The following is a 27,380-nucleotide window of genomic DNA, read 5'->3' on the forward strand; positions in this document are numbered from 1 at the left end:
ACTTCATAAAGGGCAGATATACCACGCTTGTGGTGGATATGTGAATAAAATGAATCTAAAGGCTGAACAGTGAAGATTATGTCATTTAATTTGCATTTGGCTGGCATGACTTGCATTAGTACTATTTATTCACAGATATGGACAGTTGGGGTTCAATAGTAATCATATGCCAACCTTGTGAATAAATGTTGTACCTTCAGAAATTACAAAACACATTGAACTTGTTCACAGTGGAGTGCTGCATTGAAATCTTAACGTCTCCTGCTCTATGAAACATCACATATTGCCAGAAGCCTAAATGTTCAATCATTTCACAACTTCTTAAAAGGGCTTGGGTGCCCGTTAAAATTGAGGACATAGGGAGGTCATAAAAAATGTTCAAGTGAACTTCTAATTGGTCAGTGCCTGTATGTTCATATTCATTAACCACGCAGTACAAGATTTAACCATAAACCCACATAATATTACTAGAACAATTCATTCAACTGTTTTTTAGGCATCAATGTTGAAAAAAAACCCATAAAAAATCGTCATTTAAAAATAATCATTCTTCAGCCAACCCCTAAAGAGAATGATGAGAAAATGGATATAAAATTAGAGAACAGATACATGGCTTTGGTCACCTTTACTTTACAGCACCGCATTAAAAAAAAATAAGTCAGCAGCAACTAATGGAATTCAACAAATTCTTCAAGAACTCTGGGGATCTGGTTCTGGTAAGTAAGATCATATACCCGCACCGCTCGGGCAGCCAGGCACTTCAGGCTCAGTTTCATTTGTGTTTTAAGTAGTATCTCAGACACTCCAGTGGTGCTTTTGTCCAGGGGGGTCTTTTTCTGTTTGTTCGTCATGTCTGTGTGCGCCCCAGCTTCCACAAGGCTGATGATAATGGCGTGCAAAGTCAAAAAGTCACTGATGGGTCTATTGTACTGTACAATCAAGTGAAGTGGGCTATTTCCTTCATTGTCTACAGCATTCACATCTGCACCACAATCTAGCAGGAGTTTTGTGACCAGTGCATTGGGGAAGCTGCAGACATCATTGGTGTGAAAATCATCCACTGGTGTGCTGCAATTAACAGCAAGATGTAGCAGGCTAGAACTATCTCTTGTGCGGGGGTCAAGTTGGATTAGGTTGTAAATCTGCTTGTTGATTCTAGACTGTTCCTCCTCATTACAACGAGTCTTTGTGGATATGCAGACAAGGTACAGGAAGGTAAAAATATTGCATTCATAGTTGTCCAGAGCAGTATGCAGGTCTGTGTCTTGAGGGTTCTTAATCCTAGCCATTCCTCTTTCAATTTCCAAGACACTGCACCTCAAAACACTTTCAATGTCCTTAGCTTTCACTGGTTCATTTAGGTGAATCATTTGGGAGAAGACTTGAGCAAACCTTAAGAGATCCTTGTGGGTATTACGATTCCCTTTCTGTCGCAAGTGCAGAGCATGAAGCCAAAGCTTAATACACTGCTCAAACTCCATATTGTCTGCATAGACAGCCCCGCGATAAATAATAGGATGTGAAACATCAATATTATCAGAGCCCAGAATCCGCTCTCGAACTAGAAGGCCTTCCATGTGCAGTGCATCAGTGTCATGTCTTATTGCATCTAGTTCTTCAGGAATTCGACATTCAGTTCGCCTCCCATAGGCTTCTATGGGAGGAAGGACTTCTTTCTGGATTGTGTTACTGGGATCTCTATACCTTTCTAACATAGCCAAGTACAAGTACTGGTAGGTCTTCATGATGTCATAATTTTCACGATCATTTGCAAATGATGCCCCCAAAAGCTCCAGTGCCTCAATCCTGCTGCGAGTATCGCAGTCCACGTGTGACAGAAGCAACTCAACCACATCTGCTTTGCAGCTTTCTGCAGCCACCTTCAAGGGTGTCATGCCATGCCCATTTGTGACCATGGCTGCCTTGCAGCGCACCAACTCCCTGACAATTTCCAAGTGGCCAGCTTCAGCAGCAAAGTGCAAGGCAGTGGCACCGCAGTGCGCTTTGCAGTTTGGATCAGCATTTTGTTCCAGAAGATAACGGACCACATCAGTGTGCCCCTTGTATGCTGCAATCATAAGGCAAGTGTTGTCATATTTATTGGCAATGCTGATGTTGGCATTATTCTCCACCAGGTACTTGACAATATCAAGCCTACCATCAAAGCATGCAGCTCTTAGAGGAGTGGAGTTTGTGACTGTGGTGTGGTTCACGTTGGCTCCATGGCTAACTAGCAGTTTCACCACTTCAAAGTGTCCAGCTCCTGCAGCACACCAGAGAGCGGTAGCCCCATCAATGACGTAACTGCAAAGACAAATAGGTAATTAGAAGTGAAGAGATTTTTTTTAATATCACCTTGATGACAGAAGCAAAACCTGGTATATACAAAATACTTGGTGTATATTTATAGACAGCTGTCAATTTCATCCAGTGATCAATGGGACAAAATATCAGAGGATAAGGAAGAGATCCAGCACGGAGCGTGACACAATCAGTTTACATGAATACTGAGCCCCCAAATATAAACGCTTTGGCCATAAAGGGCACATAATAAGATATGATAAGCAAGAAATAACTGGATTGAGATCATGAGTCTGTGGGCTGACCCCCTCCTTACCATTTACTCTTGAAAAATGTGCTACCTCCTGCTCATTTCTTTGTTTACACTCATATTTGAGTATGAGACACCTTTGCTTCGAGCTACGGCTGGTGAATGAAGACTAAAACAGTTGTAGTAATTGCTGTAAGAATAAAAACATTGCGATTTCCTCTTGAGAGGGGCCCTGGGGAGCGGTTGTATCTCAAAATAGGGGGAAAATACAATAATTGCAAATGGTAGCGAATAATACTTCATTTCAAAGGGGGGGGGGGTCACAAAGTTGTTCATTTTTAACGGGCGACGCATGCACAAAGCCCTAGAGGTATTCATGTTTTAACTTTGCGACAGTTTTCAACCTAAATTAACCACTTTAGTTCCAAACGAGGGCACAAGGGCCTCCTTTCACCCGCATGAACAGACCTGCTTCAGCTTAAAAATGTCATCTCCGCGAGATCCATTTATTGCTTGCAGGAGACTGCAAAGGCATGATAACAACGTCAAACATTCTCAAGACAACACATCTTTCCCAAATACTCTCCCACCTCTAAAAGACCGTGAAGTGACAAAGAAACCCTCTTTTAGCACCCCTCACAGCACCTTAAACACTTGATCTCCAAATTCGGATTCCTACTGAGCACCACCTCTCCTAGTCCTCATTATCTTCATTATTAGCCTATATTGGCCAACAGCTGCTCCTAAATTCCGAACCTACCACATCCCCCAAAACGTGATTTTTTCAAAGAACAAGCCACTACGGACACACTTCCTCACAATAACCAATACGCAAAAACCAGTTAAAGAAATAGTGCTTGCTCAAAACCCACTAGATTATATTCTGAAAATGTTGATTAAGCTTCCAAACTTTCCTGTTAGTGTTGATGGTAAACAGAGATAGGACAAACTTAATAGAATACTGCATCAGTAGTGTCCGATTTTATGCAACACAAATCGTAATTGTCAATAACCAATTCATCTGAAAACCTATTCCCTAATTAACTGAATGAGATGAAATTGGCGCCCCCATCAACTTCACAATAATAATTCAACCAAGACGAATGTGTAGGCTAGTTCAGCAGGTAAAACAGCAAACAATCCCTGTAACATGAATGTCCAAATTTGTCATTTCAAATGTAAAGAAATACCACAGGTCCAACATGAGCTGCCATAGCTTTTGTCAGCTTCCACATGTATACATCGCAACCCACATTTCTCCTTTACGTCCTAATCTTCTCATCTAAGAATACTCCTTATGTAGGACTACAATAAAACACCTTCTCAGAGTAATGGGTGATTGTTACCTTTCCTCAAACTTCCCTGTGCACACAACTCTAACAATTTGGATGTAACCGTTGAACAACACATTTCCATCAACCTAACGGAAGATATGCAACCATGGCTTTATTCCAACTTTACTCAATGTCACTTGTCTTTACCAGTTTTTCTGCATCCACAGATGCCATTTGCCAAAGAGTGCCTTCAATTACCACCGTCAATCTCAAAACAACCAGAATGGAACATACTAAATTAGACTAACTAAAACCTTTTCCGGCCTACTGCCGAATATCTCAAATACCAAACCTGGTCTCAACACGATTAGCCTGTACCCAGGAGACAACAGTGACTTGATCATACCACTTAGGAGTCAAACACAAGTTGGACAGGTTGGGGCACCACACATGGTTAGTTCTCAACTCAAAGCCCGTGGTCTAGTCACCTCTGCATATAATTTATTCACATATGCTTGTCGATTCCTTTGCAGTACCGAGTCTTGCTAAATACAAGGTAAGTTGCGCAACCCTCTTTTGAAGTGTTAATTTGGCTACAGTCAGACACAAATCATTATTCAAACACTTAGAAGTGATGACACGTTTTGAGGGAACTTTGCCGCAAGCAGAAACTTTCAGTCTAAGAAAAAAAAAAACATTCCCCGCAATCTCAAGTTCGTAGTGGATTGGTATTTCAAAGCTTATAAACTTCATCATTCTGTAATTTAAAATAAATATATTATCCAAGTGAAGCCCATTTCAGTTGGATCTGGTTGCCACTTGTTTACTCATCTTTCTTTCCTTTTCAGTTGGAGACGAATCCTTTTGCTGCCATAACCGATGCATTCATGTATATGGTCACAGGGGGTAAATTAGTATTTCCCTTCTTTTAAAATGATCAGAGTCTTGGTACAGATTCGTTGTCAGAGACAGACCCTTCTAGCAACCTCAGGTTTGGTTTCCTCCTTCCCAAATCACCATACCAACCCACAAGGACAAATGCATCATCTTATTCTGAATCAATCATTACATGACACCATGGAAGAAGCCAAGTCATCCTGGAGACCTTCAAGCAGTTCACCAGATTTTACAGAAAAGTGTGGCCTTCTAATGCCTACCATTTAGCTTGGGCTGTTGGGTAAAACTGGTATTTGAAGAAAAAACAGTTAATCCCTTTTAGCGGTTGAAACTTTGACACTTAATTTCCTAGCCTCTTTTCTAATTATGGTTAGAACTACGGAAACGTTAATGCTTACTGTTAAGTGAGCTAGTCACAACACTTTCCAGTTCAACAAAAAACTTGTGTAACAAAATAATTTGTCTTATCTTCCTCGAAAGAGAGTAAAGTTTTTGTAACCCACCTCTTTCTAAATAGTCAGTTGTGGGATGTTAATACAGTTATTTACTTGTTTAAATCTGGTCACGTAACTCTGCATTGTCACTGAAAATCACCTGCAAAACTAGGTTACTCTGATAGAAACAAAACACCTTTCTAAGGTTAAATCATGTTTTCTTTCTGCCAGACAATACAGTTCAACAGGAGCTTATCTTGTTTCCAGAACAACTGACAACAATCGTTTACCCTGATCAACCTTTTGTTGCTATTTGTCTTAAGACTCACAAACAGAAAATCAAACATCTCAACAGGTCCTCTTCCTCCCAATCATTAATCTCATGCAAGCCTGTTACATCTCCTAGCTGAACCAGTCGGGTTAATGCTTAATTTTCCTTGCAGGTATGGAGGACACTTGTTTCTGAGCCTATTCCACTTGATGTGTGTGGCCTCCAAGGCCTTTTGGGTGGTGCCTATTTAGAGAACATCCTTGGTTCGACAGGCTGGTTCAACGATAACACACTCCGTACATTTTATAGCAAACCTTTGCCTCCCATTGTGTTGTGGTTGTTAATTTGCTTTGAACAAGCAAAATACAACATGAGGTCTTGCCGTAAAAACACTGGTTTTCCTATTAGTGTGGAAAGTTGTGATTTTGCTGATGTGGGTATTATCCTACCACTTTGTATTTAACTCTTCCCACAGAATGTTTTGGCTACCTCCAGCTCTGCTCATCAGCCATAGTCAAACAATCTTCTACACCAATGAATTCTATCATTGGTTTAATTTCATATTCCAATTTTCATGGACATTTCGTTGGTGTTTCTCAGAAGAGTTCACTTCGCTGCTTGCCATGTTTATCTTTTTTTTTTTTTTTTTTAATACCATTGTTTAATCAAGACTTTAGTTTTCCTTCTCAACCAAGAAAAGAGGTCTACCTGCTGCAAGTTAAATGTATTGTTGAAAGCAGTGCAATTTAATTGACTTATCACTGTTTGTTCCCTACTGGCCCAATTTTTTGGGAGGCTTCATGGGAAACGCAGAATGTTTTCTCTCTTGCCTCACCTTCTTCAATAAAATCAAGCGTTTCCTTCACTCACCGCTAGGAAATTCTGCATTTCCCTTTAAGAATTGGCTTCCCTTCGGTACCTAAAAATAAATACATGTAGCCTTCCACATAGTATTCTACATATTTATCTGTAGGGCAGGAAAAAAGGAATGCAGATTAAGCTAAACAATACTTGATATTAAAACAGCAGAATGAGCAATTATTAAATCTAATAATGTAAAGTTATATTTATTTACTAATTATCGGTATAAAAACATCAAGGCTGAGGTTATTCATCTGAATTTCTTTTAAATTCAGATGAAAAAGCTAGGCTATATAGCATTTTTTGACATGACCTGTGGTGAGAGTTATGCAAGTCCAAAGCTTGGATACCACCTGTTATTCCTTGGAAGGAAAAGCCTTAAAATATATATAATTTTTTTTTTTTTAAATGTTGAGTCCTTCAAGCAGACCACCACCCTCAAAAAGTCTTCAAGGTGGAATTCTGCTAAAGCTGACTTCATAGAAATAGCTCCCCTGACAGCGTGAGCTAAAAACCATTACTGCCCGAGCCATGATCTATTTGATCCAATGAGCCTTTCAACACAGGCACAAAAAGTTTCACCAACTCGATCCGTAGCTGGAAGGCATCTCTCATATTCCTCAAGGCACCAAAACATTCACAATTTACCACTGCCCAGAAAAGTCAAGTAGGACATGGATCTCGTTGCTGTTTGTGTTAATCTAGCAAACTCAAAAGTCACACCATCATGGGTGGATAGCCTGCAGTGAAAGTTTATCACCATCACAAACTTTGGAGTAAACACAGAAGAACAGACAATTCACCCGTTAAAGGCATTGCTGGAGAGGGGGGAGAAACTGCATTATCAGGGCTGTTTTCTAAAAATGGCAGCCTTATTAACATCCTATAAAGATGAATATCTAGGATCCAAAGGATTTGGCATGAAAAGTTCCTTCTACGATTTTCTGTTCAAGGGTTAGTCTCCAGTCGGATGAGCTTCAATGGGAACGTGACCTACTGAAACTGCTAATTGGTAAGAATTAACAGATCGGCATGCTAGGCCCAAACAAGAAAATTGGTAATGTTCACGACATTTGCTCACAAAGATTTGGAATCTCCTTCACAACACCAACTAGTCCATATGACCACAACAATTTATATTGCTTCTTGGAGCTACTGGCTCACGTTTCAAAGATGATTTCAGAAGATTCTCTCAAAAGACCCCCAACCTTCCACCATTCCCCAAAAATCTCTATGTCAAACACAACTAGTCCTGCCACAAGCAAGGGTTGGTCTAAGAACAGAGACCAAAGAACCCTAAAGACGAGTCGGTGTATAAAAATATACCAAATCCAGCGTACGCTTCGCTGAGGTGCCTGGAGTTCCAATCTGGTACCAGATTATTCCTGACTAGCAAGTACTCATCAGTTATCAAATTGTCAAAACAAAGACAATGATAATAGGTCCTTAACTGGGTTCACAGCGATTTTTGATCGCCCTATCCCCAACTCATATGTTTGAGATGGTGTTCATCTTCAGCAACACACAACAATTTGCTTTGTCATTTGCTAGGGATTTGGTGGCAAAGGATCCTGCCAATAACTATAGAAAGCTCATGTGCATATTCAACACCTGTGCCAACCAGGTCTCACATGTGGAAAGAGGCCCACACTGGTCTTTTGACGGACTATAATCAAGTCTGGGGCTGATCCAAAGATGGCCTGACCAATCCATGCCACCAGCAGAGATATTGACTGGTTTCTTCCCAGAGAGGGAATGTATAGAATATGTCAGACATTTCCTTTTTTTTAAGGAAGTGTCTGACATTTTTTTGATTTGAGCAGATGAAAATCTTGAACAAAGTAGAGAAATTGAGACATATAATTACAGTTTGTCATTCATCGCTTCATTGATACTCGATTGGCTACAGACGATGATTATGATTTCGCTTTTCACAACTCCTCATATCCTAGATAGATCCTCTACCTCGAGAGTTGGTCCCCAAATATCCTTAAACTTGTGACCTGTACCTATACTATGGGCATAGAGCTTTTCCTTAGCACATATCATAGGAGGAAGAATAGAAGCGTCTTGTAGTATTGCCGCTGCTAAGGGTTCAATAAACAGCACGAAGAGCACAAGGGAAAGGAGGCATCCTTGACTCGTGCCCCACTGGACTTGTAGAGTTCCTGCAATACGAGAATTGATAAGGATTTTTATTTGTGCTTTAGAGTACAGATTGCATAAAGTCTGAATAAATTGGCTAGGGAACTTAAACTTTGCTCATATCTGAAAAAGCACCTGCCGCTGGACTAAATCGAAGGCTTTCTCAGCACCCAACATTATAATAGCCGCCGGTTTATCATTATTGGAAAAGTAGTATATCCCCTAAATTAAAAAAGCTGGTATTTGTTGCTAGCAGCCTACCCAGGAGAAAGCCACACTGGTCTTCCTGGAGTAGATCCTGTGTTACTGAAGTCAGTCTTCATGCCAATATTTTAGCAAACAGCTTATAATCAAAATTTAATAAACTGAACGGACGATATGAATCTGGTTTCTGAGCTGGCCTATCTTTTTTTGGAAAACTGGTCACCGTGGCTCTGGAAAAGATGTGGGTATGTCTGCCCCCTGAAGAATACCATTAAACAGAGCAGCAAGACACCCAGCTATCTGATCTACAACGATTTTATAGACTACTGCCAGAATGCCGCCCTTCCCACAGGCTTTCCCGTTTGTTGAGGCCACTATTGCCTATTTTACCTCAGCGAATGAGATAGAAGATATAAGATTTGCCCTTGCAGATGCATCTAAACTGGGCAAAGTTATTGAATCCAAATACTGGTTAACCAACTGGACGTTGGTTGGAACAGAGTAGGTATATATTTTTGAATAGTGAGATACAAAAACCCTTTCAATGTCTTCCAGGTGACTTACCAGCGTATCCGACCCTTCATCAATAATATTTTTGGGCTTTTATTTTATTCACTGATCTTGCCAGAAATTTACCTATATGTTCACTTTCCTCATACCACCTCTGCAAGCTTGTATGTTGATTGACTATTTGCTTCATCTTAGCAGCAGCAGCTCTACGTTTTGGGAAGACAGACTGGCCTTTTGTGCTTGTTCTAGCTCTAGTTGGAGCTCACTGACCTTTCGCTTGTTAGATTTGACCATGAAAGCCTTGTAAGATATAGTTTCTCCTCTTATATGTGCTTTAAGTGCTTCCAAGATAAAGAATGGAGATGCTGAATCTTTGTTGATTTCAAGGAAGGTGGTAATGGAAGTTTTAAGAGTCTGGACCCACCCTTCGTCTACCAACAAAGATTTATCGAAGCTCCAGCATGGACGAGCTGCCAATTCGCCATAACTTCCAGACTGCCCTGAGGTGCTGAATGGTCCGAAAAAGGATTGGCATTTATATAAGAATTGTTATGTGGGAGGAGGAACGAGGTTAAAATAAAGTCTATTCTAGAGGCTGCATTATATTTTTTAGAAAAATACATAAAGTCATTGATCTATGGATTATCAGACCTCCAGGCATCAACTAACGCCAGATCCGAGATAATTTTAGCCAACCACTGAAAGACTTTAGGTTTATTCTGCTTCTTATTTTTCCGAGAAGAATCCATCTGTACATCTGGAATTGCATTGAAATCTCCACCAAGGATTAAAAAGCCGGGGAGTACACTGAGCACCTTATACAGACTCTGAAGGGCAGTAGGATCGTCCTCTACCGGGCCATAAAAACATGCAAAATTAATGTGATTATTTGAAATAAGAGTGCTGATTACAACCCAGTGTTCCCGCGATAAATCGGATACATCTTCCCTGGGAATTCTTTAGACACTAGAATAGCGACCGTTCGAACGGCAGCATTAGCTGAAGCATAATAGGCCTGAGCAATAAAATTGGGGAGCTTTGTGGGCTTCTTTTGGCACTTTAAATGTGTTTCCTGTAATAGAAAAATCTGTGATTGTGAGGTCCTGAGCCAATTAAGTAACGCAGCAAACTTGACTTGCTCATTAGCACCATTAATCTTACAAGAAATCACTCTTAGTTCACCCCCAGCCCCTCCTTTACGAAATGGGATCATCCTATACCATACTCTTAGGTGCCTCCCAAAAGAAGCTCTCTGTGAGAATTATTTTTTTGAATTAATGTCTGCTTTGTAATCAACTTTGTAATCTGCTTTATCATCTGCTCTTCCCCCCACCCAGATACCAATCCCCCCCCCCCCCACAGCCTTTAACTCCACCCGGTGCCCTCCCTCCTCCCCATCATCGTCGAGGCCCTCGCCCATCCTGGTCCTTCCCTCCCTTAAACTCCTTGTGCTGCTCCCACCACCATAATCTCCCCCCAATACCCCAGAACGGAGTGCAATGTCAGACACTTCCTGAGGTGACTGATGCTCACTTTCTTGAGAGCCCTGCACTAAAATGTTCCCAGGAGGAAACCTGAATGGACCATGAGAGAAACTGTTCTCAACTAATTTTTCTGTGGCGATGTGCTAACGACTCCCAGGAAAGGAGACAACAGAAGCCTGCACTGGAGAGGTATTCCCTACTTCCTGCAGGGAACCACACCAGTGTTGGCCATAAAGGCGCGTTTCAAAGGAGAAACTGCTTTTGAATGACACTTTAGAGAGGTGCTGCTCTACTGTCTAGGTAAATAGGCTGGGACTAAGGACAGGGAAGGGGAATCCAGTTGCCAAACCATTTTTTTTCCAGGGGTGTGTAGACCCCTTGGTAGCCACACTTATGGGTTGGACTAAGAAGCTCTGGATGCCAAGAGAGGAGTTTTTCTATGTTGGAAGTAGGCAGAGTAGTCAGCTAGATGTCACATTTCAGAGGAAGTGGTCATCAGGAGGGAAGGCACCTAGTAGCCTATTGGCTACCAACCTCATCCTACTCGGATGGCAATTTCTGAGCATAAATAGGGCATCCTTGGCACACAGAACTCCAATCTCACCCGGAATGGAAGAAGGCTGAAAGAAGGACGACCATCCTGCACCATGGAAACAGTAAAAGAGAGCCTGCTCCTGTTTTAACTGCACCTGCTAAACAAAGGAGAGGGACTGTGTCTACTGTGCCCTTCTCAAAGAGAAGTAGTTTCCAAAGACCAGCTGAAGCAAGAGTCTCCAAGGAACAGTTAGCTGACTACTTGCTGCCAGCGCAGGGCTAGAACAGCTGAAGATGCCTCATGGGGGCAGTTGGCAGCCCAGAATCCTCAGACTTCCACCATGCAGCACCAGGGAGCAGAGCCCAATGCTCAAAGTTTCACCTGTGATCGGTGGGCCCAAGAGAGTCATCGGGGTGTAGCTTAATTGCCCACAAGATACATTATGCCCCAGAGGAAGATTTGGCTGGGACCGCAATACCAGGGGTGTTCTGGCTTTTGCCAGGACCAAGAGGACTTCAAAGGACATCGACCCCGTAGTCAGGACCACATAACCCTCTGTGGACCAAGAGGTAGCTGCAGAAGGACCCTAGACAGCCGCATTGCATCCTTGAGCATATACAGTATGCTGCATCCCTTTCATCAGGACCACTTCCACAGGAACCTACAGCAAAGGATAAAAGTACCTGGACTGGACTGAAGACTGTTTCACCCGCCGAGGTAACGGTTCTGAGGGCCTAAAATACTCTGCTGATTGGTTCCCTATCAGACTTGGCTGACCACAATATGACAAGCCAAACGTTTTTTCTCAAAACATTTTAGTGTCAAATTTGTAGAATTTGCCAATGCTTGTTTGCAGTTCAGTAAAAAGTGGATATTTACTATCCCGTCTAAAATCTGTATCTCCAGAACGCTTGGGTGGTATTTTTTATTGTGGTGCCTAAAAATACAGTCCATTTTTATAAAATGAGTATTGGATTTCTTGAGTATCTTGCGTATTTCTTCTTGAATTGTTTTGGTGCTGTGCAAGTGCTTTACACTTGTTCTCTTAATAATCCTTGCTGCTCAGAGCCACAGTTACCCAGGGATGAGCTAGAGGGCTTTAAAATGAAACCTACTGGTCCTAAAAGATTGGGAAGATTATTACACGGTGAGGCTGCACAACCATACCATATAATACACGCCATGTTCACGCATTTCTAACTTCTCTGCTTCCGCCACAGTCAATAACCCATGTTGGCGTTTAACATTGGGTATTCAAGTGGCATCTTTTCCTCTTCAATGTTTCGTCACAAGCAGCTTATCAGCTTTACTACGTTTTTCATAAAATTTCTGTTTGAGATGCAGTCTAGCTTTTTCACACAGTTCTTTTAAAAATAAGGTTAGCTGGCTTCTACTTTGTAATTTCTCAGGAGTGAGAGTTTTCCTTTCCTTCTATTGCTTTTCTTTTACTCTTGGATCAGCTTTCACATTTTCCTTTGTTAAAGCCCACATGCATCTTTGCTGGGTTTAACACGTAATCGCTTTACCTCTGACAACTGCTTTAAAGACGTCCCAGGTGGTTGCTGGCTGTGCATCCATGTACTGATTAATATTAAAGTACTCTTATGTTTGGTTTCTTATTTCCTTTTTGTAAAGTCCATGGCTAAGTACAAATTAATTGAATTTCCTCTTGTAAAGTTCACACCATGTAAAGTCCTGTGTTATGGGTGTATGGTCCGGTAGGATTATCAGTGCTAACCTAATTCTGACTGTCTGGGTCACCAGTGTACCTCCCTTAATCAGATCAATTCTAGAAAAATTTATGGGGCTGGTACTTAGTAGTTTGTTTCTTAGGGGTTGTCAGTTTTCTTCTATCTTTAGTACTGAGCTGCTGTAAATATAAAGTTAACGTTGTAAAGCAAAATCTCTGGTTTGGTCACAGAATTCGAAGACACCCAGTAGGCAATGGTTGGTTATCATATATTAAAAAGATTCTTGTTGATTTGCAACTAGGTCACCTTTGGAGCAATCCAGTTTCAATTAAATCCAATTTTGTTGATGTTGTTAAGGAATGGAATTGAAGCTTAATTTGAAAGAAAAATTCTTAAACATTAGAACAGGCAGCTTGACATCGTCCGATTTAGAATGTAAAGTCAAAGTGGGCTGTGGACCATATCAGGACTTACCTATTTTGAAATGTCCTGTGTTCTATATATCAAGTCTAGAATAGAGATTTTCCCAACCTGGGTGTAGTTAGCAAAGTGTGTCACACTTCTAGAATATGATGACTATCTTAACTGTGCCATTGGTGGGAATGAGATAATGCACTTTCTCCTCTTTTGAACAATGACTGAAAGAACATCTATGTTGGCTTTTGTCCCAAGTAGGACTTCTGGTGTCAAAAACCACATATGGATTCTTTGGCATTTTGCTGTAGGAAAAATCAACCAGCAATTTCCAATGTGTCGCATCTATATTGGGTCTGAGTGGGAAGTGAATACACTGTTAAGGCAAACTGAAGAAAACAGCACTTTCACTTCTTGATTATGATGTGTAATGTAAGTAAATATGTTCAGCTGTAATTCCTTTTAAGAGTTGATATATTTGTAATAAGGAGGAAATAACCCCAGGGATGTGGAATTCCTATCGCCCGACGCCCGGGACATCTTGTTTGGGGTCAAGGGCAACAAGTTTTTATGTTTACTTTGTCCTTGGGACAAGTAGGCCCAACCCTCTGCAGCTCAAACCCTTTGGCTGCCTGTTTACAGAGAGTGGAACTCTCTGCAGTTGAGGTAATGTTTCCAGAAGATAATGCTGTTCGAACTTGTATTTATGGTTCATTATTTGAAAGCCTTAATTATTAGGGTGAGTGCTGTAAATAAATGTTTTAAGGTCACACTTCACTACTGACGTTGGTTCCAGTAAAAAAAAAAAAAAAAAAAAAAAAAGTGTATACACAGGTTTGAAAACTTCTGGGTATGAGGCTAAGTATAATGCTCCCAGAATGCCCTCTGATTAGATGCTTATGAAGTATCATTTAGTAAAATTTGTTGATGCATGCTAGTATTTCCCAAAAATATTTCTAATGGAAAATCAGTGTAACCATTTTCAACACAATTATGGGAAGCATGAAAAAAAAAAACACTGACAAAGCCAACTGATCTGACATATTTTTAGAAGTCTTTTAGTTTCATCAATGCGTGTCTTGTTTTGACATGGCTTTTGTAACACTTTATTGTTGTGGGAGCTACCAGGCCCTCAACATGGTACCAAACACTGGCAAAAAAAAAAAAAAAAAGTTTTTGAACTCTAAAAGCACAAGTTGCCACGAGTGGCATAACAAGGGCCCCGCAGCCGCCCTCCAGGGGGCCCCTTCAGAACAGCACCTGCCCTGAGTGAGTCTGGAGAGGGGGCTCCTCCATGTTCTTTGCAAAGGGGCTCCCTCCAGTTTCGTTACGTCACTGATTGCCACTGTAGTTCCCGACACTGAACAAAACTACTTTGTGTGCCAATATGCTCCTTGTGGAAGAGCAGAATGCGATCACTCACAGTAAAGCCAGCCGAAAGAGAGAGAAATAGAAGTTTGATAAAAACAAAATGTCTTTGTTAACACCAGACCTAATTAGGGACCAAAACCCACACGTAGGTAGCTTTTTGCATGTCGCAAACAGCGACCTTCTCTGTTTGCGACGTGCAAAAAGCACACTGCGATGCACAAACCCAGTTTTGCGATTCGGTAACCTGGTTACTGAACCGCAAAACGGGTTTGCGACTCGCAACTAGGAAGGGGTGTTCCCTTTCTAATTGCAACTCGCAGTGCAATGTAGGATTGTTTCGTGACCGCGAACGCAAACCAATCACAGTTTGCACCCATTTCAAATGGGTGCTAACACTTTCGCAGAAGGGAAGGGGTCCCCATGGGACCCCTTCCCCATTGTGAATGTCACAGTAAACATTTTTTCAGAGCAGGCAGTGGTCGAAACGAAAACGTTTCATTTTTCGTTTTTGTAATGCATCTCGTTTTCCTTTAAGGAAAACGGGCTGCATTACAAAAAAAAAAAAAAAAAAAACTACTTTATTGAAAAGCAGTCACCAACATGGTGGTCTGCTGTCTCCAGCAGGCCACAATCCCTGTGTGGGCCACCATTCGCAAGGGGGCCGCAAATTGCGACCCACCTCATGATTATTCATGAGGTGGGCATTTGCGAAGCCCTTGCGAATCACAGATGGTGTCAGGGACACCATCCTACATTAGGATTTGCGACTCGCAATTTGCGAGTCGCTCTGACTAGCAATTTGCGGGTCGCAAATCTGAACCTACCTACATGTGGCCCCAAATTCTTAAAGAAAGTCACAAAAGTGCACCCATGGTATCTGTCGTACCCCTATAAAATATTTGTGAACTGTATTTTAGCATGGGTAAATACGGATGCGTAGATTTGCTCATGTGAAAATCTATTGAGCATTTGCAAGTTCATTTTCCCTCCAGCCACTTTCTTCTCAACCCTGGAAGAAGTTCTAATTCTGCCATTGTCAGGAGTAAATGTCCAACCTTTCTTATTATGGGAAAATATTAGAGAGAAGCTGGTGAAAATCTTTAAAACATGCAGGTTAGTAGGTTTGCGGACTCAAAGGCATTCCAGTCCTGGAACTATTGCTTACTGCTTCCTCCAGCCCCAGTATGCAGATCTGCAGAAAGGTGGCAAAATAAGGAAATTGCTACAGTAGGGATTGAAACTGCAAGTATTCAAGCCCTACTATGGTAGTAGCCCTGGCATAATCAGAGAGGATATTATCAGAGCTCTTACATAATGAGATTGCTGCCATAGTTTGTCACCACACTACATGGCACCAAAGGGACAAGTAGATCTTTTTACAGGACAAGTAGATTTGAGAAGCAACCTGTCCCCTGGACAAGTAGATATTTTAATAAATTCCACACCCCTGTAACCCTCCCAACTACAAGCCAATACCAAATGGATGGCAAGTGGTTGAAATAATTTCAGATATTATATATCCCAAAAATGACGACTGGTTTGGAATGTGCAGTTTACTGTTCCACTTCTGTTTAGGTCAAACCTAAGCAGCGCATGTGCAGTCTATTTGAGACATGCTGTTTCCACTCTGTGGGCTAACAGCCCACCAATTGCCTTTTTCTTTGTCTCTTCGATAGTCCTGGAAAAATTGCTGCTTGCTATTGGGTAATCTTTCCTCTTTGTCCCTACTTTGTTTTACTTCCTCGCATGGAGCCATGCCCAATTACATGTATGTTTACGCTTCTGTGTTCATTTCGAGGCCTGTTTTTTTCTTTGTTTACTGCTCTTGGTTGTCTGTGTTTGCACCCTTCCCCACTTCGCCACATGCCAGTCCTTGTTTGCGTTTCTTAATCCCTAGCAGCCAAAGCATAGGACGGAGCTTGGAAGCATTCATTTTGACACAGTACAGAGTACAATCTTGCACCTGTCGTCAAAACACTTGCTGCATCAATATTTTTTAAGTTGACAGTAATACAATTCAATATGTAATGAAAAGTTTCAGAATGAATCCACACTAAAGACTGGTGCTACCTGAAGAACACATTTTAGTTTAGTAGCCGCACGCCATCAGTCTGAGGAACGGGTTAGTTTGCGGCATCCTTCAGTATTGGGTTCATCTGAAGATACATCTGCAGCCGCACGTGGCTCCTGGCAGCTTGTGCCTACTCAGGCACCAGCACAGCGGCATGTCTACTGAGTGTCTGTTTGTCCCCTTGAGCCCAGCTTCACATCTAGGAGCTGTACATACGTTAATGCGATACCAGCCACGGGGCAGCCAGTGTATAACCAATTGTGGATGGTGTGCTCCCTCCCTGTGCCTCCTGCATCCCCGAACGGGGGTAAAATCGGATCCATGCGGCACACGGAGAAGCAAGAATTTAACTCATAGCACTGGGACAGCTTAAGTCTATTGAGCTCTGCTACACCATTTGTGCATTTCTGTAGTAGTACAGTGCCTCAGTGTACACAGACAGTTGTCAGTGAGCATCTAAACATGTATAAATTGAGCTATTAGTAGTAAAAAGGTGTATCTTGCACATGTTGAAATCCTAGTGAGTAAGGCATAATGAACACCCTGCCTTACCCCAGACTAGGCAACTTTAGAAGAGATGGAAAAAAAAAACTGCAGTTTTGCATTTCAGTGAATCCTGTACAACCCAAAGTGGCTAACCATCCTCCCCGCTTTAGGGACTTCACATTCACCCACATTACATAGTGCTTAATACTAACTAACGTCAACCCATTAAGTGCTCTAGCTTTTTACAGAGTTGTCATGCTCCCTTAGCGACTGGTCGGGCAAGTTCTTCTCATGTCAATGCCCCATCCAGCAGGTTCCCCACCCCCACCACTTCCTCTACAAACATGAAACAGACAGCAGGGAGGAGATGGGTTTCCAGGAATATATTACAAAAGAAGGTACTGTTCCTAATAAAGACCACTAACACAGGTAAGAAAATCACACTTGGTCCCAACCCTGGGGAATCTTATGCATTATCTAGTGGTGCCCTCACACCAAACAGAGATGTCATGCTTCGTCATCGGGCTGCTTCTCGTAGGACTGGTGCTGCAGTGACCTACAGGCCCCAGTTTCCAGGGCCAGCTCACCATCTTTGTCCGTCTTGTTTTCCCAAGTGGCTTCTCCAGGGAGTGGCCTGTTCGGGTGTATGTCACAATGTCTGAGGAGTGTGCAGTGAGTAAAGAAAATGCTGCAGCTTGTTGCAAGTTTGGAAGCGGTGCTAGCAAACAACAGACATTCTTTTGGACAACATCTTTCTGCTATCACCGGAGCTTTAAGCTGAATTGATTCTGCAAGTGCTCGGCATGGACTGTAATAGAAAACCACCATTGAAACAGGTCCCTGATAGGCCCTCTATTCTTGCCTTTCCAGATTCTTCTTTTATATCAAGTTGAGGTACTATACATAGAACATGTCACTCTGAAGCAGTGGGCTGTTGTGGCGCTGCCAGAAGTTCCCAGCTCCCTTGCAAGCTCACTGACTGCTCTGGGGCACGCTTGCATGCACCGTGGTCCCTGCAAGTTGGCAGAACTCTGGTATTGGCACGCTTCTAGGCAGTGTGTTTTGATTCTATCACCTTGTCTGGTCTCTCGACAGTGTTCCGTCTGTCCTTGGTGCCTGTTACACACACACACTTTACTTCACTACCCTCTACCCCTCCCCACGCACTCCACACTATCACCTTCCTACACTTCACATTGGTAACTGTATTATACCATACTCTGTCCCTACAAACTACCACTAATAAAGAAAGGTACAACTGTTTGCATACCTCCCACAGTCCCAACACCCTACCACCGTCCTGCACCCAACCACAGTCCTCACTCTCCTACTACCTCTAAACTCGACCACGGTCTTTTTTTTTTTTTTTTATATATTTTTATTAACATTTTGTTGTCTTACATTCGTATGTCTATTCAAGGTAATCTCTTGCGCTTGTTATACATGATCATTAAACAAACCGCATTTGTGGTAAACATTACTTGTGCTTCATTGTATATTTCTTTGGTACTCCTATTATCATTTATTCGTTCGTCGGACCTTAACTCTTCTAATCTAACCCCATTGACAAATTGTGCTATGTTCTCCGTTGTTCTACCGTATTGATTTGTGTCGTGCATATAAACAACAAGCCTAAACCCGTTCCAAGCTATAACTTGGAGGAGAAAACATAAGGAAGAGAAGAACGGGAAAAAGGGAAAAGAAAAGAGGGAAAAAGAAAAAAAAAAGGGTAAGGGGGGGGGGGAAGGGTATATAAACTAAACAGAAGGTCAACTTTACAGCATTGTGTGGGTGAGATTTATTGCTGATAACATTTAAGGAACTGGGGCATAGCAACATAAATGAAAGGGCCATGTCCAGGGCGCACCAGCGTATGAAGGGGACAGCAGTCCGCTCACTTCACCCCCCCCTCCCCCATCCCTGTGGTATTGTGGCAGATGGCGGCTCGTTCGTCTCTATTTCGCGTTCCACTAGGCAGATCATATATCAGTTCGGACAACTTAGGGCACCACTTGGGAAACTTTCTCTTCGGGACTACCCCCTAGTATGTGCTAACCATCTCCCACTCCCACTTCGGTGTTTGCTGCTCTCTTGGATAGCCCATCCCAATTCGTCACTAGGTCTTCCCAGGCCAGGGCAATAGGAACCTGTCGGATGCCCTTGGCCTCCTCCGCCTTCAGAACCTGCAGTTCAGCCCTGGACCATTTCGTAACATCCCTTTTCCAGTCAGTCAGCGAGTGGTGGACTGAGGCCTTCCAGCCCTTTGAGATCAGCCTTTTATAAAAGGGCCAGAGTTAGGTCCAGGATAAACTCGACCACTGTCCACGCACTTTACCTCTGTTCTGTCACTCGATTCCTCTACATAGCCTCTTGTTCTGCCGGAGAGCTCCCTGCCAGGGCACATCTCCGTGGCCACTGCCTCAACCCTCCACATCTGTGTCTGCCCTATCAGGGTGAAAGGTACCTCTGCCATGCCTGTGTATAATATGGCCATATGATGCCTGTATGAAACATAGCACGCCTGCTTAAAATGTCACTATGCTGTGCATGTGTAACAAAGGCTTCCGCCCTGCTAGTGTCAAGTGTGTCTACTTGTAGTCTGAGTAAAATGTCTTTCTAACCCGACTTTCTGAATTATACAGCTGCCCTGCTTGTGTGGCGTGTACATTCACCTTGCTTGTGTGAAACGCATCTCTGCCCGGTTTGTGTGAAAAGTACCTCTATCCTGTACGTATGAAATGTGCCTCTGCTCTGCCTGTGTGAAGTGCACCTCTGTCCTGTCTGTATGCGTGGAGTTCAATTCTGCCCCCCATATGTGAATCACACTTCGCAGAAACAGAGCAGGTCTTAAAAAATAAATTTGAGAATGAACCAGGCTGTGGGCCAACGGAGTTAACATACTGCCGGCATCTTCTGCATCCTCTAGCTCATGATGGAGGGCAGTGCTCAATAAACCCAGTTCTAGCAGGCTAAGGTGGTCTTCCCAGGACCCTCTTTTGCTGCACTCATTTTCCAGGATAGGTGAATATGTTAATAGAAATAAAAACTCTTACCTAAATCAGAATAGCTGATGTTTTAAGGTTAGTTAACATCAGCAATATGGTGGCACCTTCTCAATACGTGTTAAATGTGCCTTTTTTGGGGTCATTTTGTGGTCTGGTTGGAGGCAGGTTTTTATCATATGTTGTCCCCATATCCGCTGCATTGGTGTCGTAAGTGACTTCAGTATGATGTAAACCATGCATGACAAGTGGCCTCATGCTTCTGTTGTGTCATACTAATGTCAGGGCATTGTACTTTAACCCTATCTTGGTTATGACTGCACCAAGCTGTAGAGTGTAAAGAGCAGTGTGTGTTTTATTTAAGTCCTGTTGGGCAGGTGTCTGTGTTATTACAGATGTTGCACTAGCCCTCAACTAAAATATTTTTTTACTTGGTGTGTTTTGGTATGTCTAGACCAGATCATGCGCTGATCACTGTTTTGTTAGGCATCAGTTACATGTGAGGTTCGGAATGTCAGCACAGGGATTATGGTACTGGTTTATTTTTCTGTTTAATCCCTGGCGGAACAGCACCCAGGATAATGTGTTGCATTGCTAAACAGTTATGAGGTCCAAAAGGTGAGACTTATTGGCTATGCCAATCACTTGTTTTCAAATATCTTCACTGCTTCTCCTGGCTTGCACCCTTACAGTGGACTTACTCACATCAAATAAAATACACCGCAATGCAGCACATATGGATCTTCACATTTCTAGTTTTCTCGATTTGGAATGATTTCCAATCCTGTACTTTGAAAAGATCCTGACCTAGCAGAAGCATCAAACTAGCATTTATTAAATACCTCAGGGGCCATCAGATCAGACAGCCATGCAACAACTCATATTGCTAATAATTAGGTTGTTAATTTACTCTATTACTTAACTCAGTAGCGCCAATAGACATACTTATATGAACTGTAGAACAGTCGAACTTCATTAATAAAATCTATTACTTCACTCTCAAAATAAAACGCAGGTTTACAATTCTACGAGTGCATGAATGCTGGTTGGACGATCCATACTAGCATGGTATATTTCAGTAACTTGCCTCTTGCTGCATCCAACCACTCAACAATGAAGGCCAGAATAAGGATTAAGGTAGTAACCCGAAAATAAGACCTGCTGTCAACTCACGAAACAGTTTGTTGTAGTTTGTGCTGTTTTGAAGTATACATCCAAATCTGGCACTGCAATTCACACCCTTTCGTTTGGAGGTATGAGTTGTTAGACTGGAGCAACGTCTTTTCAGTTACATTTGGCAATAAGTTAAACTGCTGACTTACTAAACTCTAAAAAGCAGTGGACCGGTGGGAAGCAAAAGTGAGAAGTTTAACAGAAAAAAAGCAAGTAAACGAAAAGAAAAATAGCTCCACCAGTACTGCATTATTTGGGATGCCACCAGCAAGGAACAGGGAAAATCAGATTCACAAGCTCAGAGGAAATGTAAGCTTACAGAGGTGGAAAAGAACTCAGCCTGTCCCCAAACACACCAAAAAGATGTCAGTAGTTGTTGCTAGTAGGAGAAACCGTGAAGTGGCAGGGCATTACCAGGAAAGTGAAGGAATGGCTCACAAAAAAACACACACTCTACTGGTGTATGGTAAATTCCATACCTTAAATCCATCTTGTCGTGCAATTTAAATGCACTTTCTTTACTTTTGCGTTCTGCAGTCACAGGCTAGCTGCATGGCACAGTTGTTTTTTTTCAGTTAAGCCCAAATTTGTTTATAAATAAACTACATTAGTAGAACCAAGTTGCCTTCACCTTTTCATTAACAAGGTTGGTTCTCCACTATGGTATAGCATGGTTGATAGTCCATGTGAAGCTGTAGTTTCTTTGCCGTTGGCAGTGTGACATCAGTGGGCGCATCTGCTGCAGTGAAAAATCCTTTTAGATGGCGTTGTTCCTTAGGTTTCTATGGAAAGATGTTAAAATGCAAACCACCTTGGTCAAGACATCTTCAGGCATCAATAGTGACAATATGGATATGTAAAAGTGATTGGTGCCTTTCACTTCACGGAGTGTCCATGTACCACAAGACAAGGACGAATGTGCCAGATTGTTTCATTTTAGAATGTTGACAAAGTGAAGAGCTATGTACTTTATATTAAGACTGTTGGTTGCAGTGATATTCATACAGCAAGAAGCGTGAAAAGAGACAGGAAAAAGGAATAGAACCATGTTTCCTGTGGCCGATAGCTTTTTCTAACTGATACCCGCTATAAAGGGTAAACAATTTCAGTCTTGTTGTAAAGAAGTTACGCAGTTCACTATAACAGCTTATTTCTGCAACATTATAAATTCCAACCTTTTGCTACAGATAGTCAAATACATACCTTTTTACGAACTAGGTCAAGTTATTCGGCACTTTTGATATTGTATTTGTCTTTGTATTTTTGGCTCAGATAATGAGAGGACGATAAAACCTCATATTAAGAGTTATAGGCTCATGTTAATATGTAGTTATGTGTGTTAATACGTGTAGACTTTCAGAGTGTGTGCTGTGTGTAGGTAGTTCATCTAGAGCATGGGTACTCCCAAACGTTTTCTCGGGGCCAAAATTGCAGTATGATTTGTGGCCGAGGGCCGCACTGAAGTGACAGTGGGGGGGGGGGGGGTGTTTAGAGGGGGCGGGGCTTAGAGGGGGAACAACCACCCGCCCCCTTTTTACAGCACCATCTGCACACTGCGCCATCTGCTCCCACCCCTACCCCAGTAACACACACAGCGCCATCTGCACACAGCGCCATCTGCTCCCACCCCTACCCCAGTAGCACACACTGCGCCATCTGAACACAGCACCATCTGCTCTCACCCCTACCCCAGTAACACACACAGCGCCATCTGCTCCCACCCCTACCCCAGTAACACACACAGCGCCATCTGCACACTGCGCCATCTGCTCCCACCCCTACCCCAGTAACACACACTGCGCCATCTGCTCTCACCCCTACCCCAGTAACACACACTGCGCCATCTGCACACAGTGCCATCTGCTCTCACCCCTACCCCAGTAGCACACACTGCGCCATCTGCACACAGCGCCATCTGCTCTCACCCCTACCCTAGTAACACACTGCGCCATCTGCACACAGCGCCATCTGCTCTCACCCCTACCCCAGTAACACACTGCGCCATCTGCACACAGCGCCATCTGCTCTCACCGCTACCCCAGTAACACACAGCGCCAACTGCTCTCACCCCTACCCCAGTAACACACACACACAGCGCGCACACACACAGCGCCATCTGCTCTCAGCGTTTTCCTTTTTTTGTCAGAAAGCTACCCATTTAATGTTATTAGGTGGGGTATTTTGGATTTACGAATGTATTGACTAGTGCCTGCAACTCTGTTAAAATACGAAAAGAAGATCGGTGCAGGCCCTGAAGAACAAAGCGATGTATCTGTCCTCGGATTGTTCCTAATGGGGGTACATTATTCTGTGTAATACTAGAGTGGCACTGTGGAAGCAGTCAGTGTGTGCCTTGAGTTAATGGCAGCACCGCTTTGCCTTTTATTTATACAGAGTGCAGCTGGGTGCGAGCTGATGTGCCCACGGGTCATGCCTCCAATGAGGGGCGACAGCACGCGCTGGTGGTAGGGGGGCAGACTCTGGTAAAGAAGCCGGGCGGGGGCACCTGCTGTGCCATTCGCCCTGTGACTGTGGGCTGCGAGTGTGACGTCACAAGTGCCCGGTGATCTGAGTCTCCCGTTACTACGTCATAAGGCACCTACCATGATCATTTCCATTATGTGTTATTCAGTGTCCGGTTATTTGAAGACTTTTATCTTCATTATATTTCCAAACTGTAGTTGCCGAGGCCCAAAAAAAAAAAAAAAAAAAAAAGAAACATATTTGCTACAGGAAGTGGTGAGCGAAAATGTCCAATTGTGTGTATAATGCTTGATGGCTTTTTGGGGTGCAAATTTAGTAAAGTGTGAGCACGATTAAGCTATTAATGGTGTACAGTGGAATCGTTTAACCGTTATCAAAATAAGATATGTATTTTTAACATCTTAAAGCGCGTGACGTCAGAGGTGTAAAATGAAGGCCATGTGCACATTAAAGGCTGCTGACGTACAGTGAATTCACAGGCATGGTCTAAGTTGTTGTGTGTCTCGCGGGCCGCCAAGGTAGGTCCGTGGGGCCACTGGCGGCCCGCGGGCCGTACTTTGAGTACCGTTGATCTAGAGTGTTCTTGACGTTTTCATCTGCATATTTAAATGTGCACTGCTCTATTGTTAGACCCAAACAGGGGGGGCACTACTGAGTGCATGTTTTAGGAGCGATGTGGAATTCTGTGGACGCATGCTACCAGGCGTACCACTGATCGCGGGGCGGGGAGGGTCAGCCGCTTGAATTATCCCGAGTGTGTCATTAGTACAGGGGAATCAACACAGTAAACAAATAAGGGACCTATAAGTGTTGTGCTTGCTGGGAAATTACAAATCGTTGGCAAACTGATGTCACGTGCTGGATAGTGAACAATCAACAGAAAATATGTGTAGTGCGGTCTGTGGAAAATGCTATTTACAAATCCTTAGCATAAATGTGGTTTTGTGTATGTTTGGGAGCCAACCATGTGAACTGAAGCATAGTGTGCAGGGATAGGAAGAGTTCTCTCTGAACATGTCACAATGTGCCTTGGTTGTTGATGTTAAAGGTAATACAACGGGAGTATCGTGAGATGCAGTTGTAGTTCCAGGGAGCAGTGTAATTCTCTATGAGCTAGTCTATGTCAAAAAGAAGAGCGTAATAATGCTGAATCATGTCTGGTGGAATGTTGAGTCCAGCTCATGCTTTCTTTGTATATACGAGAATGGTTAGCATGGGAGTTGCCTACAGGGCAGTGATACTCAAAGTACAGCCCGGTGGCCGCTTGCGGTCTCCTGACCTTTACACGCAGCCCACTAGTCAACAGCAGAGGTTAACTGAAGTTAAAGAAAGTATCGAGGGTGTCCTGCACGACTTACCTTCAGGAACATTCAAGAACACCTACATTTGTAAAGACATCTTGCAATAAATGTATTAAAATATAATAAAAGTCTCTCCCGAATTGAAAAAGTATTTCATTAGCATACAGGTGTTTCACTATAGTACAGATTATATCAGTGCATTGGGAAGTAGTTTTTTTAGGCGATATAGTTTGCAAACATGAATTTAGCAAAAATGTAAATAGGTGACTAGGAGGCGCGTCGTTTGGTATGGGCAACAAAATAGTCTATTAAATGAAACACAAGAGAGGGTTTTGTACAGCACGCATCCTAAAGTTATGTATTTGATGTACTCTTAGATATGATAATGAAGAAAAAAGTTAAACTGATTGAATGTGCAATTCGGCCTTTAAACGTACATGCTCAGCCTTTAACATACGTGCTTTGTTTCCCCTACGCTCAGGTAAAAACCTCAACACTACCTTTCCCCACGACTGCTACCCTACTGGCATCAAAGCAGCCCTCAGTCACAGCACAGACCAAACTTTTGGGCCCCATGGAAATGTGAGTTCCAATGATATATGGTCTGCCAAGTTCTGGCAGAGTTGGGGAGGATCTCAACCTGATGTGTCAAGTATTTACTAATCAAAGGTGTTACATATTTATGCCCATAACGAACCCGGAGCGAACTAAAAAAAAGTCTGCAGCTTGTTATATTAGCAGGTGGTCTTTTATGGGTTAAGATAATTCAGATTGTGATGGTGATAGAGCTTAACATACAAAGGGTGGCTGCTAACATGAGATGTTAGCTAATGACCATTTCCGCTTCCATCCTGAATCAATTTTTTGAGCACATTATAAAACTTCCTTGTCCTAAGTTGTGTCTCCTAAACAACAGAGGGTTTGGCGGACACTGGAAAGACTAACTGAACTAGTCTAAATCCAGGACAGGAATAATTTGGAAAAATTTGAAAATCACACACGTATTTTGAAATTATAATGGAAAGCTGTAATTCTACAGCACCTGGAAGAATACCAACGTTTGCGCACGTAAATTTCCCTGAAGTGTCCCCAAAACCGTTTGTGACTCGGAGCTATAAGGATCCAACAACTCTCAGAATCCCAGACTGCCATACTTGCCTGATTATGTTTCAAAATTGCACACCTATAACAGCTTACCATTCCGTCCCCCGCCACGTTTCTTGAACAGCTTACACTCTACGTTTCTCGAAGAGCTTGCACTGTGTGCCCACACAGTAATAGAGAAGTACCGTGTATTTCTGGGGATGATCCAGGCCACCCGAGCACGTAACCTTTCCTTTCACGAATCACCGGAATAACTCTGGTAGGATTGTTAATCCTCACCTTTTGCACTCAAACAGGACATATCGGAACCAACCAACCCCTTCTATAACCCTCTCCACCAGACTTTTATACACTCGCCACCAAAGTTTGACTGACCCACTTAAATGTGTTCTCCGGCTCCCTATCTATACTCCGGATTCTCGAAGAAAACTGAGTTGGCTTTCTTGCATGTCCCTTAGATCACTTACCCGTCAAAACGTACGGTGCCACTCTGTTGTGTGTCCACGCGATAATGCTCCAGCAGCAGCCTTACCACCTTGCTGTGTCCGTTCCTGGCGGCGATGATAAGCGGGGTACTACGTTGTCCACCGCCCGCGCTGACCTGTGATAGGAGCTCGCGGCTCTCGCGCTCCGACCGGTGCAACAGCAGCGCTGCCAGAGTCAGCACACGGCCCTCCGAAGCAGCGCGGAAAACGTGCGCCGCCAGACCTTCCGAGGACATCCTCCGTGGCCGCCACCACTGGCACCGAAGCCCCCGGCTCCGGGCCCAGCTAGGCCACAGAGGGACCGGAAGCGGAAGCGTGAGACCTGAGAAGCGTACAGGGGCGGTGGCAACTGCAGCAGCACTCTCAGAGGCATTGCCATGGAAAACGGACTTCCAGATCACGCTGAGCAGGCAATGTGGGAAAGACTACAACGCTACCGTGCTAAAATATTTAAATATTGTGCCACAACTGGGAGCCATGCTGTTGGACAAGGCAACTTTATAATCTTTTACTGTTTACATGAGGCAGATCGGTCAAATATCACAATTCACATATTCTTTGGTTTATTTAAATTATTGGTTCCCCGTAGTTAGATGTTTGCTTGTCTAGGGTTTTCATTTTATGTTTGTTTG

At 43.0% G+C, this 27,380-nt stretch overlaps 1 protein-coding gene across 1 annotated transcript; it reads right to left on the minus strand.

Moving 5' to 3' along the window:
• Window positions 1–70: 70 nt before the first annotated feature.
• Window positions 71–27,102, minus strand: FEM1B (fem-1 homolog B). The gene is made up of 2 exons (XM_069222854.1): window positions 26,731–27,102; window positions 71–2,304 (listed from the first exon to the last, which is right to left on the minus strand). The coding sequence occupies exons 1-2, from the start codon at window positions 26,982–26,984 to the stop codon at window positions 669–671; spliced, it is 1,890 nt and encodes a 629-aa protein (XP_069078955.1). The 5' UTR covers window positions 26,985–27,102; the 3' UTR covers window positions 71–668.
• Between the last annotated feature and the right edge of the window lie 278 nt (window positions 27,103–27,380).

Source organism: Pleurodeles waltl, chromosome 3_1 (genome assembly GCF_031143425.1).
Source record: "Pleurodeles waltl isolate 20211129_DDA chromosome 3_1, aPleWal1.hap1.20221129, whole genome shotgun sequence".
Taxonomy (NCBI): Eukaryota; Metazoa; Chordata; class Amphibia; order Caudata; family Salamandridae; genus Pleurodeles; species Pleurodeles waltl.

What these genes read in the sequence shown, in the direction of transcription:
- FEM1B (XM_069222854.1), bottom strand. Translation starts at nt 26,984, where the DNA reads ATGTCCTCGGAAGGTCTGGCGGCGCACGTTTTCCGCGCTGCTTCGGAG. An exon ending in GGCACCGTACGTTTTGACGG is followed by an intron (nt 2,305 to 26,730) that starts GTAAGTGATCTA and finishes TTGTCTTTGCAG; the next exon opens with TTACGTCATTGATGGGGCTA.